The sequence below is a fragment of the Grammomys surdaster genome, unplaced genomic scaffold, assembly GCF_004785775.1.
Source record: "Grammomys surdaster isolate TR1022 unplaced genomic scaffold, NIH_TR_1.0 126278, whole genome shotgun sequence".
NCBI classification, from domain to species: Eukaryota; Metazoa; Chordata; class Mammalia; order Rodentia; family Muridae; genus Grammomys; species Grammomys surdaster.
In genome coordinates this window covers 8243445-8260042 of record NW_021621078.1, presented here as the reverse complement: position 1 = coordinate 8260042, position 16598 = coordinate 8243445, and the positions used below count along the sequence as shown (strand labels likewise).

Genomic DNA, 16598 nt, shown 5'->3' with positions numbered 1-16598 from the left:
GAAGAAGAAGAAGAAGAAGAAGAAGAAGAAGAAGAAGAAGAAGAAGAAGAAGAAGAAGAAGAAACCCCGACCAGCTCTACACCAGCAGTGCCTTACACTTTTTAGGGACTTTAGAATTTATAAAAGATCTCTCGGTTCTGGGTAGCATCATATAAGATAGTAGAGGTGAGGTGATTCACCCAAGGTCACAAAACTAGTGAGAGATCTGGAACAGTTTTGCTGCCACCTGGACCAGGAACAAATTTTAAGACTCGCCAGCAGCTCTGGAATACCCCAGCTCATGGGTACCCTAGCCCTTCCCTGGCAGGCTGCGGGAGCTGCCTCACTTAGAGGGGCGGAGCGGATCCTGGCCTGCGGGCCTGGGCGCTGTCCGCGGTGCTGATCGGTCGCCGCGTCCCCGCTCGCCTAGTCGCCCGTAGTGTCTCGGGCTCCCTCCTCAGCTCTCAGCCAGGGCTGGATCCGAGGATTCGGCTGCCCGCGGGGTACGAAGGCTTGGCTCCCGGGGCTCCCCGAGGTCCCGGGGCTCCCCCTCCCCCGCCCCAGCCTCCCCTCCCCCCGCCCCGCCCACGGCCCCTCCCCGTGCGCCCCAGGTCCCTCCCTTCCCCCTTATCTCTCCCGCCCCCCGCCCCCTCCAGCTCGTTCGCCAGTTCCGGTCACGTTGCTGGGTGTTTACGCCCGGAGCCTACCCCAGGCCCCCAACCTCTGCGCCCCGGAGCCCCCCGGAGCCCCGGAGTCCGCGCCCTACAGCCTCGCAGCAGCTGATGGCGCCGCAGCCGGACCGCGCTCTGCGGATCCATGAGAGCAGCTAGCGCGGGAGAAGAGCTCTTCCCGAGACCCAGCGAGGCCCGGCCCGGGCCCGGCGGCTCTCTCGGGTCCGCAGGTGAGCAGGCCGGCGGTGGGTGTCGAAGGTGGGCGCTGGCTGGGTGGCCATGGTGATGAAGAGAGCGCCCGAGCTCCGGCTCCGCCTGGAGGGCTGCGCGGGGTCGGGCACCGCAGCGCGCGGGAGGCTGGCAGGACGCGGGCTGCTGGCAGAAGTTGTCCTCCGCCGCCAGACCCGGGCCCTTCCCAGCGTTGGCGGGGAGTCCAGAGCAGTTCAGACCACCACTCCACCGTTATGCCTGCTCTTCGTGTCCTGGCTGGTTCCTCTCTTATGTTCTGTAGTATCCATACCCCTCAACCCTGCCCCCTACCCCGAAGCACCCCTGGCTCTGGGTGTCAAATTCAAGGCACAAACTACAGAGCATCAGGACTGAAAGGGGGGGTCCAGTTTTTCCCGACACCCCACTCCCACGTACCTGAATCCTCAACAGTGCTGAGATTGGGGTTGTGGGATCTTCAGTGGAGCAGGGAGCCAGAGTTGAGGGGTGTCTGGGAGGAGGGACTCTGTAGTGCAGAGGATCACAGGTCCTTAGAGACTGTCTCTGCCACCAGCCCCCACCTTGCAGACAGAGTCCCAGACATTTGTCAAAGGCCAGATCTTGGTTCCAGACTCGTCCTCAGGAGAGCCAAGGACTTAAAGGGGGTGGCAAAGTAATTATTTTTTAATACATGTACTTACTTGCCCTGGTGATTCCCAGTAAGAGTCAATTCATTCTCTCGGCTTTACTATTGGCTGTGTGGTTTGTTTCTTGCAAGGGATTCCCAGAGTCCAAACTGCCGGCAAGAAGGCTCTGAAATGCAAGGAGAGGTCAGATTTCAGGAGACAGAAACTAGATGGAGTGTAGAAAGCTAGGGGATGACCAGGGGTACAGGGAGAGTTTGTCTGGAGAACAAGAGGTAGAATCCAAAAAAGGGGGGGGGGAGGGTAGGCCGCAGCTGTAAAGTGTGGTTGGTTGCCTTGTGAGAAGCTTTATGTCACAGAGTGAGCACCTCAAAAGTGTCTCCTAGGTGTCAGCACAGTTATGCATGTCAGGCAAAGGGCTTTACCTCTCTGAGGTCCTGTTTCTCCATCTCTGGAGTACTAATAGGACCACCGGTGTAGGGTTCAGATGAGTTAGTGTGTACAGAGCTGGGCACAGTACTGAGAGGTAGTGTGTGCTGGTATGGTGCCTGTCTTCCTGCCTGGACCTAGAAAGGCTTCTGAGACCTGCTCGCCTCTTGCCATGGACCTCTGAGTCGACAGTGAAGGGGAATGATGAGTAAGAAAAATAGCCGGGCGGTGGTGGCACACGCCTTTAATCCCAGCACTTGGGAGGCAGAGACAGGCGGATTTCTGAGTTCGAGGCCAGCCTGGTCTACAGAGTGAGTTCCAGGACAGCCAGGGCTATACAGAGAAACCCTGTCTCGGAAAACAAAAACAACAACAACAACACCCCATATAGATTATTTTATTTATTCATCCATATAGATTATTTTATTTACTCATCCATCACTCTGCCTCTCCCAGCTTGTAGATCTGCTTTGGCTTTAGAAAACAACCAAAAAAATTAACATTTACCTAGAAACAAGGAGCCATGCATTCTTAAAGAATGTTAAGAATGGTACAGAGATATCCATTGACCCGACAGATGTTTTCCCAAAGAGGAAAAGGAGCAGGAAGAGTGAAATTGAAACTGGGACATCAGTCAAGGCGTAAGACCAGGCACATGGAAACTCCATGTGAACCGAGAGGGCCCCCAGGGGCCAGACTGATCCTTTCCCAGACACTACACTGGCTTGAAGGAAGGATGGGACAGAAAATAACTGGGGAACATAGAACAGGTTGAAAGGTGGAGACAGGTAAGGAGAAGTGTAAGCATCGCAGGGAAATTGCGAATTCACTTGAGTATGGTGGTGTATGCCTGCAGTCTTAGCCTTAAGGATGCTGAGACAGGAAGATTGCCATGAGTTAGAGGTCAGCCTAGGTTACATAGCATGTTCCTGTCTATCCTGGACTACAGAGTGTGAACATTTTAACAACAACAGCAATACATAATTAGTTAATAAAAATAGTTTCAGACTTTTTATTTAGCAGGCATCTTTTCTTATTTAAAAGCTTATCATAGTAAAGAACACTAAAGGGGGCTGGAGAGATAGCTCAGCATATAAGTTCAGAAGACAGTCTGAGTTTAATACTAGATCTCAAAATGGCATGAGAGAACTAACCCCCCCCAAAAAAAATATTGTCCTTTGATCTCTACATGTTCACATTGGCATAAGGGGACCTGCATACACATACACACACACACACGCACACGCACACAGTGTACCTATGCACACATGTGCAATAAATTCTTTTTTCAAAATAAAAGATCATTAAAAGTAAAGCCAGCCAAAGTCACTGGTGTGTGTGTGTCACATACACTCATATTTTCAATGGCAGTGCTTGGGAAACAGAGAGAAGCAAATCTCTGTGAATTAGAGGTCAGCCTGGTCTACATAGAGAAACCCTGTCTCAAGGAAAGAAAAAAAAAGAGAAAGAGAACAGAGCCACCACCCCTACCCTCTGGCATCTGAACCCCTCCCCAATGCCGAATTCTAGAGCTCTGTAGAGCAAAAGTTGCAAACCATTGGCTAAGATGACTCAAGTCTAGAGTGGTAAGATTCTGTACTTCCTATGGTAACTCCAACCCAAATAACTACAAGAACTGAGGAGGAGAGACAACTAAGTTCCTTATGCTCCATGACAGTTATGGGCAGATGGGAAAGAGACAGAGAGACCAGCAGGAGCTGAGTTACACACCAGGATCAGGAGGCAGGGCCTCAGGGAGACAGAATTGTTGGGGCCGGTAGGATGGCTTAGCAGATAAGGGCACTCACTGCCCAGCCTGATAATCTGAAGTCCGTCTCTAGGACTCATGTAGGAGATAACATGAATGTCCCTCAGTTGTCCTCTGATCTCCTCATGTATGCTATAGCATGCATGAACTTGACACATACATAAGTAAATAAAAATAATTTTAAAAATTAAGTCAGAACTGTGCCAGAGCCAGAAGGTTCCTATGCCAGCTGCTTTGCTGATGGTTGATGCCTTTTCTGCCAGCTTTCCCAAAGGGAAGAGATATCTGTACCTTTCAGACTCAAGAGATATGTGTCAACAGTGTTTGAAATTAACTATACAGTTTGCACCTTGTGTCACAGATCTTTTTTATTCGTGATGATTTTTTGTCTTTTGGTTTGCTTGGTTTTTGGTGTTTTTTTTTGGGGGGGGGTGTTTTTGGTTTTGTTGTTGTTTGATTGGTTGGTTGGTTGGGTTGGTTTGGTTTGAGATGTGTTTTTTTTCTGTTGCCCAGGCTGTCCTGGAACTGGATCTGTTAGACTAGGCTGACCTTGAACTCAGATCCACCTGCCTCTGCCTCCTGAGTGCTGGGATTAAAGTTGTGTGCAGTCACCTGCCTCAGTGACTTTTTCAAAGTTACATTTTGTTGTATTTACCCTGTGTGCAGGGGTGAGTGGGTGTGAGTACATGACATGAGGTGACACACCCGGGAAGGTCAAAGGGCAGCTCATGGGAGTGGGTTCTCTCCTTCCACCGTGCTAATTCCAGGTCTTAAGTTCATGCCATCAAGGTGGGTAGCAAGCACCTTTATACACTTTCCAGCTCCTTGGTGAGTTGTTATTGTTGTTTTGTCAAGCTATAAAATTAACTTGGGAAAGAACTAGGAACACCAGGAGTGGAAATGTAGAAGCAAGGCAGACCTCAAAATGGCCAGGACAGTAGAAAGAGGCAGAGGATGTGAGGCTCAGCTGGGTTCAGGGAGAAAACAGAGCTGACAGCACCAACCCTTCAGCTGCTGCTGCCTGCCTAGACTACATCTAGGACAAAAGCTTCTGGTGCCCAGTGGTTCTAGGACTGCACGTATGTCGTGAAAACCTGCTGTTATCCTGCCTCCCTTCTGATGGACTTGCGGCTCCTCAGCTACAGAGTTCCGGCTGTTCCTAGTTCCCTCTCCCCACTCCACTTGCTCCCCTCCCCAAACAATTCCACACAGTAATGCCTAAGAATGAAGACTTGCCAAGATTGTTTGTGACCCAAATTTCTGCCCTAAGAAGAAAGAGCAGCCTGCCTAGTTGGAAGTGAATGGTCGAGCCCATCCAGGAAAGGACAGCTGGCTGGCTCAACCTCCTTTGGCCAGCTTCCAGGCTCCAGGACTATGTGGGAAGAACTTTCACCCTTCACAGTCGTCTGTGTGGTAGTGAGTGGGAACAGACATTTTCTCTCTTCCTCCTAGGGTAAGCCCACACACCTTCATGCGGTCTGCACACAGCATCCTCACAGATGTGAGAAGTTAAAAAACTTGGGATGCTGCTCCATGATAGAGCATGTGTGAGGCCCTAGACTCACGGGTTCTTAGCCATGTGTGCGTGTGCACTCCTTGAGGTATACACAAGCCCATTCTTGACAGTACAGACATACAGTTTCAGAGGCTACATACAGCTCATCTGGTTCTCCTGCACTAGGACCCAGAGTATGAAGTAGTCTACCTGACATCTATTTCTTCCCTGAGGGCCCTTGGGGATGTCAAACTTAATTGTGTCTGTCTTGTTGTAGTGAGCCTGCACTGCCGTCAGCCTATGAACTCCCCCAAATGCACACACTTGTGCATTCTGCAGATATTTACCTAGTGATTCCTATTTGCTGCATACTGTGCTAGGCACTGGGGAACTGGGGAAAACAAAACAAGACTCCTTCATCTTCTGTTGCTAACTGTCTAGCAAGGGAAACAGATAGTAAACAAACACTCCGTATGCTCATGTCAGGGAGTTCGGGAAATAGTGCAAGGGACGGGAGTGGGAAATGACAGAAGTCTCTTTATTTTGAGTCATTGGAGAAGGGAGGGAATGGGTCATGAGGTAAGACTGGTGAAAGGCATCCTTCCCTGAGGAGACAGTTAATACAAAGAACCACAGGTGAGTAGGCTTAGGCCAGCAAGGAGGCCAGCATTGGGAGACCAAGAGACAAGAGCAATTGACCAGAGGCAGATAGTGCAGGGTTTGATTAGGACTTGGGTTTCTGCCCCACTCTGGTGGTGCACACCTACAGTCCCAGCACTGTATGGGTAGAAGTAGGAGGTCACAAGCTTGAGGTCCTTCTTGGCTACAAAGCAGGACTCAAGCTCAAAAACAGAAAAGGACAGGCCTTCAAGAGGGCTCAGCGGCTACAGGCACTGCTTCAAACTCTGAGAGCCTGAGATCAGTCCCTGGGATCCTCATGGTAAACAGAGACTCAGCCTCCTGCAGCTTGTCCTCTGACCTCCACATCCATGTTGTAGCATGTAGAATCAGTAAATGAATGTAAATTTTTGAAAGAGTTGGTTGGTAGTGGTGCACGCCTTTAATCCCAGCACTCAGAGCTGGAAGCAAGTGGATCTCTGAGTTTGAAGCCATCCTGGTCTACAGAGCAAGTTCCAGGACAGCCAGGGCTACACAGAGAAACCCTGTCTTGAAAACAAAACAACACATACACACACAAAGGATGCCAAAGAGATGGCTCAGTGGTAAAAGGTGTATACCAGGTTTAGTTCCCAGCACCTGTATCTGATAGCTCATAACTGCCACAGCTTTAGCTTTAGAGCAGCCGACAGCCTCTTCTGGACTCAGAGGTCATCTGTACTCCTGAATGCACAAAGACATGTGTGGATGCACATAAGTAAACAACTTTGGGGTTGATGTGTAGTGGGAAGCATCGGGAGGTTTGAGTTGAGTACAGGAAGATATGACAGCCTTGGGTCTGAGTACAGGAAGATATGACAGCCTTGGGTCTGAGTACAGGAAGATATGACAGCCTTAGGTCTGTGGACAGGAAGATATGACAGCCTTGGGTCTGTGGACAGGAAGATATGACAGCCTTAGGTCTGTGGACAGGAAGATATGACAGCCTTAGGTCTGAGTACAGGAAGATATGACAGCCTTGGGTCTGAGTACAGGAAGATATGACAGCCTTAGGTCTGCTGAAGGAGCTTTGGCTCCTGAGTGAAAAGGAATGGGCAGGGAGGAAGCAAGAAGCCAGGTCTTCAGGCACTGCTTTGGTACCAGAGGGAAGCTGGTAACTTGGGGGAGATAATGCCACGTGATGGATTCAGGATAGTTTATTGTGTGCCCCAGGCTCAAAATCGACTCAAAATGTTCCTACCTCAGACTCCTAAATGTTGTGGTTATAGGCATGTGCTACCCCTGGCAGCCAGAGTGATATTTTTTTTTTAACCCCTAGATGAAGAACTGTAGGCAATCAGTGGCTGCCAAGAGAGGGAGAATCAATCTTCTCTTGTGATGAACTCCATGATAAATTATCCAATCCCAAGTGATCAGATCTAAACACATACACATAAGAGCAACACTACATGGTCTCGATAAATTTTTGTTTGTTTGAATTGGGGCAGAAATGATGTAGTACAGTACTCAACTATGAAATTATAAAAAATAAAGACACTTAATTTAAAAAATCAAAGCCTGGCCGGGCAGTGGTGGCGCACGCCTTTAATCCCAGCACTTGGGAGGCAGAGGCAGGCGGATTTCTGAGTTTGAGGCCAGCCTGGTCTACAGAATGAGCTCCAGGACAGCCAGGACTACATAGAGAAATCCTGTCTCAGAAAAACAAAAAACAAAAAAACAAACCCTTTCGCTTTATTTCTTACCATTTTGTCTTGTTGAGGATTCTCCTGCCATAGCTGTCCTGGAACTCATTCTGTAGACCAGGCTGGCCTCAAACTCAAGATTCAACTGCCTCTGCCTCTGAGTGCTGGGACAAAGATGTGTGCCACCACCACCCAGCTGCAGTGATATGTCTATCACTATGTCCTCTCCCCAGACAAATGCTCAGCAACTGTAGACAGACAGACGGATGGATGGATGGATGGATCGATGGATGGATGGATAAAATAGTCGACCAAATTAAGACAGCCTACTCACACAGAGATGAACAGAAAAAGAAAAAAATTATATAATACTGAGTTATTTTTATACTAAGCACTTTATCTTTTTTGGTTGGTTGGTTGGTTGGTTGGTTTCTGAGGTATTGTCTAGTACAGTCCAGACTAGCCATGAGCTCATTGTGTAGCCCAGGAAGACCTTGAGCTTCTGACCCTCCTACCTCTGCCTCTGTGAATCTAGGATTCCAATGGTCATGTACCACCATACCTAGCTAGCACTTCACATTTCTTGTCTCATTTAATTCTCACAGGTATTCTAGGACTGCTAGTATAATTACTCACTAAAGCATTTTTAATTTTATTTTGTGTGTGTGTGTGTGTGTGTGTGTGTGTGTGTGTGTGAGTTTGTTTTGCCTGCATATATGTCTGTGTACTATTGGAGGCCATAAGAATCGTGTCTCCTGAAACCAGAGTTAGAAACAGTCGTGAGCTGCCATGTGGGTGCTGGGAAATGAAGGAGTCCAGGGGGATGCCCTGGGGACCAGCAGGTGCTTTAACCACTGAGCCATCTCTCCAGTCCTTTTTACCTCCATTTGACATCAGGAAAATCTTATCTCCTGGAAGTTAGCTTTCATGCTCAAAGCCAACACAGAAGGTAACTGAAAGAGCCAGGATTCAAACCCAGGCCTGTGCTTCCTGTGTAAACATGGGTATTTTCTTTGAATTGAAGAAACTGGACATCTGTACTCCCAGCTACATGGGAGACCGAGGCTCTAGGATCACATGAGCTTACAAAGTTGAGACCTCTCAGTGTAACGTAGCAAGACCCCATCTCAGAAATCAAAACCAAGTCCCTGGGTCTCTGTCTCAAAAACAAGCAAACAAAGGAAGACTTGGCTGGAGAGCTAGGTGTGCCTGCCTCAGACCTCAGGGGACTGCCTGATCACTTCAGTGTCAGTAAGTTTGGAACTGTCTATAGGGCTGGCTGGGAAAGTGACTGGCAAAAGCGGGATCACGTGTCATTTTTTGAACATACACTTGGTTAGTAAGCATTGAGTGCTTTTCATAGGCCAAAGGGCCACCCTGTGCTGAAACAAAGACTGGTGTGTTGGGTTAGTGGGGCCAAAGGTGCCAGGGAAGAGGGCCTAGACAAGAGCCTGTGGAATTGAAGTTCTCAGGAGGACCTGCTTGGAGTGACCTTACAAATGAAAGTTCCACACAGAAGAGATGTCTGTCTTACTGGCCCCCTCTCTAACCATCCATGGAAATCCCCAGAGTGGGTGAAGTCCGCCCCTTCAGAAGTTTAGGAAAGCCCAGCATAGTGATTCATGCTTTAATCCCAGCACTTGGGAGGCAGAGACAGAAGGATCTCTATGAGTTCGAGGCCTACTTGGTTTTCATAGTGAGTTGAGACAGCCAAAGCTACATAGTGAGACCCTGTCTCTTCCTTTAGGAGGCGAGACTTGTGATGTAATTTCATAGTATAATGCTTGTCTAGCAGGTGCATGATGTTCTGTGAAATCTGCAGCTCAGCAAAAATAAATAAATAAATAAATAAATAAATAAATAAATAAATAAAACTTTGGGGGAGCGCACACTTGTAGTCTCAGCTGCTCGGAAAGCTGAGGCAAGAGGATCATTCGAGCCAGCCTGGGTTTCATAATATAAGCTCGATTCCCCCAAATCAATAAACAGCTTAGGGAGTGGCTGGCAGAGAAGAAATGAGCTCTTGGTCTTGGGCCCCAGGGCTCTTGACTCCACCTTTGCTTTTCCAGGATGCTAGCCACCATGGAACAGTCACTGGGAAGATAAGGCAGGGGGAGCGGGGAGGCAAGGCCTACAAGCCTGGCCATGAGTAGGATTCAGGTGCATGCTTCTCTGTCCTCATGTTTCCTCGGGGTTCCATAGTTTGGGTCTTCTGATCTTAGCCCCCATCCTCTCTATAGACTGACTTCACCTCCTGCTTTCAGCCCAAGAAGCGTGTCAGTAAGCAGTTCTCCCTTCAGCTCCCCCTCCCCTCTCTAGCCAGGCACAGCAATGCATACCTGTAACCAAAACACTCCAAAGGCAGAGATGACAGGGTTGTGGAGAATTCAAGGCTGGCCTGGACTACCTATCAAGAACTTCTCTCCCTGTGAATTGAAGGAGCTTCAGGGCTGAGATGCATGTGGGCGTCATAACTGAACAGATTTCTGGGTCAGCTCCCTTATTTTCCCTATGGAAAGCTGAGACCTCAGAGAGGGAGAAGGCTGGCCCCGTGTGACATATCTAGTTAGTGAAGGCTAGACCCAAAGTCATCTACCTGTCTTTGCCAACTTCTGATCCATTTGTTTGTCTGAGAAGCAGAAGAGGCAGGAAAATGTAGCCAGCACTGCCACCTCCTTGCACCTCTGCTTCTTCGTCTGTTAAATGAGAATAACAACCTCCCTGAGGGCATGCCTACTCAGTGTCTGAGAAAGCTCGTACAGAGAACTGAGAGTGGCAGAATCCTCTCCCTGGAGACCAGAGGGCCTAATGTGAAGGACACAAGATCTGAAGGTGGGACAAGGCAGATAGCCTCTGAAGATGTGCTGTCACATTGTCTTCCACCCAGGTGGGGCCCAGGCCTGGGTTGCCATGGATACCGTGTCCCTGGAGCATCAGATCCAGAGCGTGCAACGCCACATCAGCTTCCTGAAAAAGGAGCAGATGGCCCTGCTCCGAGACCTGCACCTGGAGATCCTGAGGCTGCAGAAACGCTGCTCAGGTGAGCTGAACACTGGCCCCAAGTGGCTGGAGTAAGGAGGGGTCACCATCACTGGTGTTGCTGATAGGATGCTCTCCTTGAGTTCCTGTGAGCCTAACACCAGTTCTGTCTTGTCTCTTTCTGGATGAGAGTTAAGACTTGAGATGGTGTGGATTCTAGGGACGAGCTGAATGTGACAATCCGTGACTGTAACCCTAGTACCAGGGAAGTAGAATTAGATCTCTGCTATATACTGATTTCTAGGCCAGCCTGGGCTATGTAGACCCTGTCCGTCACCCTCTCCTGCTCACCACACCTAAAAATTTTAAGGCTGAGGTAGTGGGTCAGACTTCCAGGAACCAATCCTAGGGGATTCCTGTCCTTTTTGAGTTCGTTAAGCACCTGACATCCTTCAGGAATCCCGGGTGGAGAAACACGTGTACCGGTGGATGTCAGTGAGACAGGGCAGAGTGAAGCTCAGTGTTGGAGCACTTGCCTAGCATATACACAGGGGCCCGAATTCCATGTCCAGCATCACAAACATAAAATAAGCATACATATAGCTGGACATGATGGGGCATACCTTTAATCCCAACATTCGAGAGGCAGAGGCAGGCAGATCTCTGTGAGTTCTAGACCAACCTGGTCTACAAAGGGAGTTCCAGGACAATCAGGACTATTACACAGAGAAACCCTTTCTCAAAAAAAAAATCAAAAATAAAATAAAATAATAAACTAAGCATACATTAGAAAATAAGAGGGCTGTTGAGAGTCCAAGATGATAATCCAGTTTGAGCAGGGTGATGGAGACTGAGCGAGCTTGAGCAGGGTGATGGAGACTGAGCGAGCTTGAGCAGGATGACGGAGACTGAGCACCTCCATGCTAGGAGGGAGCATGTCATCTCCTTGGAGGCTGAGCAGCTTGCAGACATCCTGACAGGTGATGGGGAAAGAAGTGAAGAAACCGTTCCAGATATGGGCCAGCATAGCAAAGCCAGGAGGTAGCATAAAGCGGTGCTTAGAAGCCTATGAGAAGCCCAGCTAGAGCCAGAGAAGCCCAGCTAGAGACAGATCGTGGAGACTCTGACAAGTACAGTGTGAGTTTGGCTTGTCCCCTTGGTCAGTAGAGAATCAGTGAATGGTTTGGAGCAGCTGGATGTTTCTTCAGCAGCAGCAGAGATGAATTGTACCAGAGGGAGTCTGGTATGTGTGGCAGAGCTGATAGGGAGGTCCTGGGGAGAGGTGAAGAGTTAATGGGAAATATTTTAGAGGAAAAGGGCTCTCTGGTTGATTACATTTGTGAGCAGAGAAGAGGCAGGCAAAGAATGACTGGAAATTCCAGGCCTGGCCTCTGATCTTGGACCTCCACTACCCAGGCCTTTCAGAGGCATGACTGTGACTCAAGTGCTCATCTGTCTACAAGCGCAGGCCTTATGGGTGTTTGTTGATACGAGGTCTCATATAGCCCAGGCTGGCCTCAAACTCCTTAAGTAGCCTAGGATGGCTTTGAACATCTAATCTTTCTGCTTCCACCTGCTGTTTGTTTGTTTGTTTGTTTGTTTGTTTATGAGAGGGTTTCTTTGTGTAGTCCTTGCTGTCCTGGAACTCACTCTGTAGACCAAGCTGGCCTCAAACTCACAAGAGTTCTCCCTGCCTCTGTCTCCTGAGTGCTAAAATTAAAAGGTTGCACTCCCAGGCTCAATTTTTTATGGTGAAAATGATAAGACCCAGAAAAAAAAAATCATACAGTGTATGTTAGTGTCACAGCCAGGATTAAAACCAGCATTGTGCCATTTTCTGATTGTGTTCTACCTGTCATTTGCCCAGAGCCTAGAAGACCTGAGTGACCCCCTTGGCCTCTCACGTTAACACAGAACTTGAACAGTCTAGCCTCAACCTCTTTGTACATACAGGCCCAGCTGTGGTATTCCAAGCAGACTCCTGGCCATCTGTCTCCCCAGTGACAGGACAGCCCTGGAGGCTGCTTTTTCATCACAATGACAGTATCAGAGGAAAAAGGACTAAAAATCTTACTGCAGATCCTCTCTTTTCTTCACGATTTTCCCTAATTCTAAGAACCTGGGTCCTTCCGTTCTGGACATAGGATAGTTCCCATGACAACATAACAAGCGAGATCAGAGGGCCCTATAGTCCCCCTGACTGTCAAGTGAGTCTGGGCTCAAGCCTCCTGGATATTGATTAAGGAGATAAAAATAACTCTGGTCTTGTCTGGAACTGCCACTCTGGGGGCTGAGGTGACTGAATCAGGCCCTCCTTCTATTAGGGAGGTGCAGGGAAAGCAGAGGAAATTGGGGAAGGAGACTGGAGGAGGACCAAGGAGGCCAGGCTGTCTGGAAGACAAAGAACATGGAGCCAGGCGGTGGTGGCGCACGCCTTTAATCCCAGCACTTGGGAGGCAGAGGCAGGCGATCTGTAAACCTGGTTTACAAGGCAAGTTCCAGGACAGCCAGGGCTACACAGAGAAACCTTGTCCCAAACAAACAAACAAAACAAAAAAGGATGAAGAACATGGGATTTGGAGGTAGAAGTAAGTTCTGGGCTGGTGGCACAGCCTGGACAATGACAAGTGCCCTGTGCCTTAATTGCTGATCTAGCTCTAAGATAAATCCTCTATTTTTTTTCTCATTGCATCCTGGCACCAGCCCCATATAAGAGAGATGCTGTTTTGTTCCTGTTCTCAAAAAAAAAAAAGAAAACTAAGTCTCAGAGAAGTGTCCTTCCTGACCAGGGTCCTACCATTTACTGCTTTTATAGAATACATATAGAATCTACATCACATCAGAAAGACTCACATCAGAAGATGGGAGAAGATGGGAGAAGCCAGTGTAGTGTCTCACACTCTTAATCTCAGCATTCAGAAAGAAGGCAGAGGCAGGGTGATCTCTGTGAGCTTAAGGTTGGACTGGTCTGTATAGTGAGTTCCAGAACAGCTAGGGCTATGTAATGAGATGCCATCTTGTCTTAGTTAGGGTTTTACTGCTGTGAACAGACACCATGACCAAGGCAAGTCTTACAAGAACATTTAATTGGGGCTGGCTTACAGGTTCAGAGGTTCAGTCTATTATTATCAAGGTGGGAGCACGGCAACATCTAGGCAGGCATGGTGCAGGAGGAGCTGAGAGTTCTACATCTTCATCTGAAGGCTGCTTGCAGAATATTGACTTTCAGGCAGCTAGGATGAGGGTCTTAAAGCCCATGCCCACAGTGACACACCTACTCCAACATGGCCAAACCTCCACTCCCTGGGCGAAGCATATTCAAACCATAACACATCTCAAGAAAGAATGAGAGAAAGAAGGAAGGAAAGGAAGGAAGGAAGGAAGGAAGGAAGGAAGGAAGGAAGGAAGGAAGGAAGGAAGGAAAGAAAGAAAGAAAGAAAGAAAGAAAGAAAGAAAGAAAGAAAGAAAGAAAGAGTGAGTGGATCCCGGTTGGGGTTCTGTCTCCTAATCTTAAGCCCTGTGGTTAATGGTTGAAAGAAATCTGCCCTAGAGAAGTTAGTGCCAAGGCCAAGGTCCCTTAGGCCATTTCATAGGCCTTGGAGGAAGGGAGAAGTTGGTTTCCGAGAGTCCTAGGGTTGGAGGCATCAGAGGGCTCCCAGTGGCCCCAGGGAGAAGGTTCTGGCTAAGGTACTCTCTTGTGTCCCAGCAACAAGTGGCCTCCCCAGAGAATACATTTCTTGCAAACTCTGGTCCCTAAGAGTGTTTTGAGGAGAGAAGAAGAGCAGGCCAAGGGCACAGGCCTGACTGTAGGTGCTGCCGGGCACTATTCCCAGAGGTGTACCACTTTCTTCGGGCTCAAAACTTTATCCATGAAGGTACATGCAAGTGCTCCTAGTAGATCCTCTGACTCCTGGATCTCTGCTGTCCTTTTCCCAGCATACTGTCTAAATTGAACCCAGAGCAGGAGCGCCAAGCATCTGTCTATCACTGAGCTGTAAACCCCTGAGCCCTCATTGTTCTGAGCTCTGGGAGTTGGGGCTGAGAATAACTATCACACAGTTTCTCTGAGAGATGGGGCACTGGGAGGCACCAAAGAATGAGGATAATAAAAATAAGTTCCGCCAGGCAGTGGTGGCGCATGCCTTTAATCCCAGCACTTGGGAGGCAGAGGCAGGCGGATTTCTGAGTTCGAGGCCAGCCTAGTCTACAAAGTGAGTTCCAGGACAGCCAGGGCTACACAGAGAAACCCTGTCTTGAAAAAAACAAAAAACAAAATGAAACAAAACAAAACAAACAAACAAACAAACAACAACAACAACAAAAACGTTCCTCCTGAGTGCCCAGGAAGAACTTGTTCTAATGTTAGAGACCTTCTTTAGCTTGGATGGCCCTGAGTAGTCCCTCCCCTGTAACACCAAACCAAAGCCTTGTACGTCTTCCACCACTAGGTGGCACTGTCCCCCTTAAGCCCTTCTTGCATGGTGGTCAAAATGGGGTTTGGGAAACTACAGAGATCTTCAGACAGTAATACAGGTACAATACTGGCCATGAAACTAGTGCCACATGTGTTCAGTAAATAGCTTCTGCCTATTTCCGCTGCCTCCCGAGCATCTCTTGGCACTGCAGCATTCGTCGATTAACTAAGCTTGCATGGATCAAGACCCTGTGTTTACAAGAGTCCTCCACAAAACCTGGTGGCATATTACCCCTTAGAAAAAGGCAAATATTCCCTCATCCTCAAAACAAAACAGGCTCTTCTGCCCACAGAGGTGGTCTCTGTTCCCAATCCTAGGCACAAAACCTTTGCCGGGAAGATCTCAGGGCCTAAAAACCCCAGGCCTAGGCTCTGCCTTTAGTATGGCTCTTTCTTGCTGGGATGTAAGGTAGCTATAGGTGGTGGTGTAGACAGTGCCTGTGGATCTGTCCTTCCCTTAAGGGAGTTGTGATTTCTTGAAATGTACACCTACTTGTGCACACACAAACTCCTCTATTCTCTCTTCCCTAGAGCTGACCCATGACCTGGAGATGAGAGAGGTCCAGTCTCACCAGCAAGGTAAGAAGCTCTGGGCTGTGGTGGGAGTGCATGAGGCCCAGAAGGTTGCATTTCCCCAAGCACTCTTAAAATGTCTTATGTAGTATTATGGAAATGGGACATGTGGAAGCCTAGAGTTTCTGGGTGTCGGTCAGTTCTCTACTTATCAGTCAAGTCCCAGGGATCAAACTCAGGTAATGAGGCTTGACAGCAAGCATGTTTACCTGCTGAGCCCTCGTGTTGGACCAGGTTTGACTGTGTTGTCAAGGATGGCCTTGAACTCCTCAACCTCCTGCCTCTCCCTCCAAGAGCAAGACTCACTTGGACATGGCATTGTGGTGCACATCTTTAATCCCAGCACTCAGGAGGCAGAGGCAGACACATCTGTAAGTTCTAGCCAGCCTGGTCTACATAACAAGTTCCCATACTTCTAGGGTTACATAGGAGACCCTGTCTCAAAACAAACAAAACATGAGGAGGTGCTGTAGCAGAAGTCCCAGTTCTGAGTGCAAAGACTAGGTCTAGACTTAGTATAAGAAAGGCCTGGCAGCTGGGAGGCCTGGAGCCAGCTGGTCCGGCTACCTCCTTGGTTGTAGCAGTGTTCGGAGGATTCTGGTGGAATCACTCAAGAGAAGCAGATGGGTGCCTGAGTCTTCAGCCAGTTTCTTCATTGTGCTATATCAAACTCAAGGCCAGCCTCAACTACACAGTAACACCCTGGGGACCATTTGTTTTGTGTTGAGATACTGCCTCACTCTGTAGTCCCAAATGGCCTATAACTTACTGTAGAGAGCAGGTTAGCTTCAAGTTTATGGCCATTCTCCAGCCTCAACCTCCCAAGTGCTGATATTACTATCATAAACCACCATGCTGGTCCCAGAAGAATTCATAAGAATTGACAGAAACCTGGACATGGGGTGTGCCCTTAGGCCCAGCATGTCACCAGCAGAGACAGGAGGACCTAGATGAGCTCCAGGCTATCCTGGTTTACATTGCACGTTCCAGGCCAGGCAGTGCTGTATTGTAAGATCATTGTTTCGGGAAGGAGGGAGGGAAAGGGAGGAAGGGAGGGAGGGTGGGAGGGAGGGAGGGAG

At 48.7% G+C, this 16598-nt stretch overlaps 1 protein-coding gene across 2 annotated transcripts in view; it reads left to right on the top strand.

The window, feature by feature from the left end:
- Window positions 1-795: 795 nt before the first annotated feature.
- Ccdc92b (coiled-coil domain containing 92B) overlaps window positions 796-16598 on the top strand; it is a 17651-nt gene continuing 1848 nt past the window's right edge. Inside the window, exons 1-3 of one of the 2 annotated variants that reach the window (XM_028759156.1) lie at window positions 796-880; window positions 10381-10533; window positions 15478-15525. In XM_028759156.1, coding sequence (XP_028614989.1) covers window positions 796-880; window positions 10381-10533; window positions 15478-15525 — 286 coding nt within the window. Of the gene's footprint in view, window positions 881-10380; window positions 10534-15477; window positions 15526-16598 lie in introns of those variants that run through there. The other variant, XM_028759157.1, reaches the window with a different exon arrangement.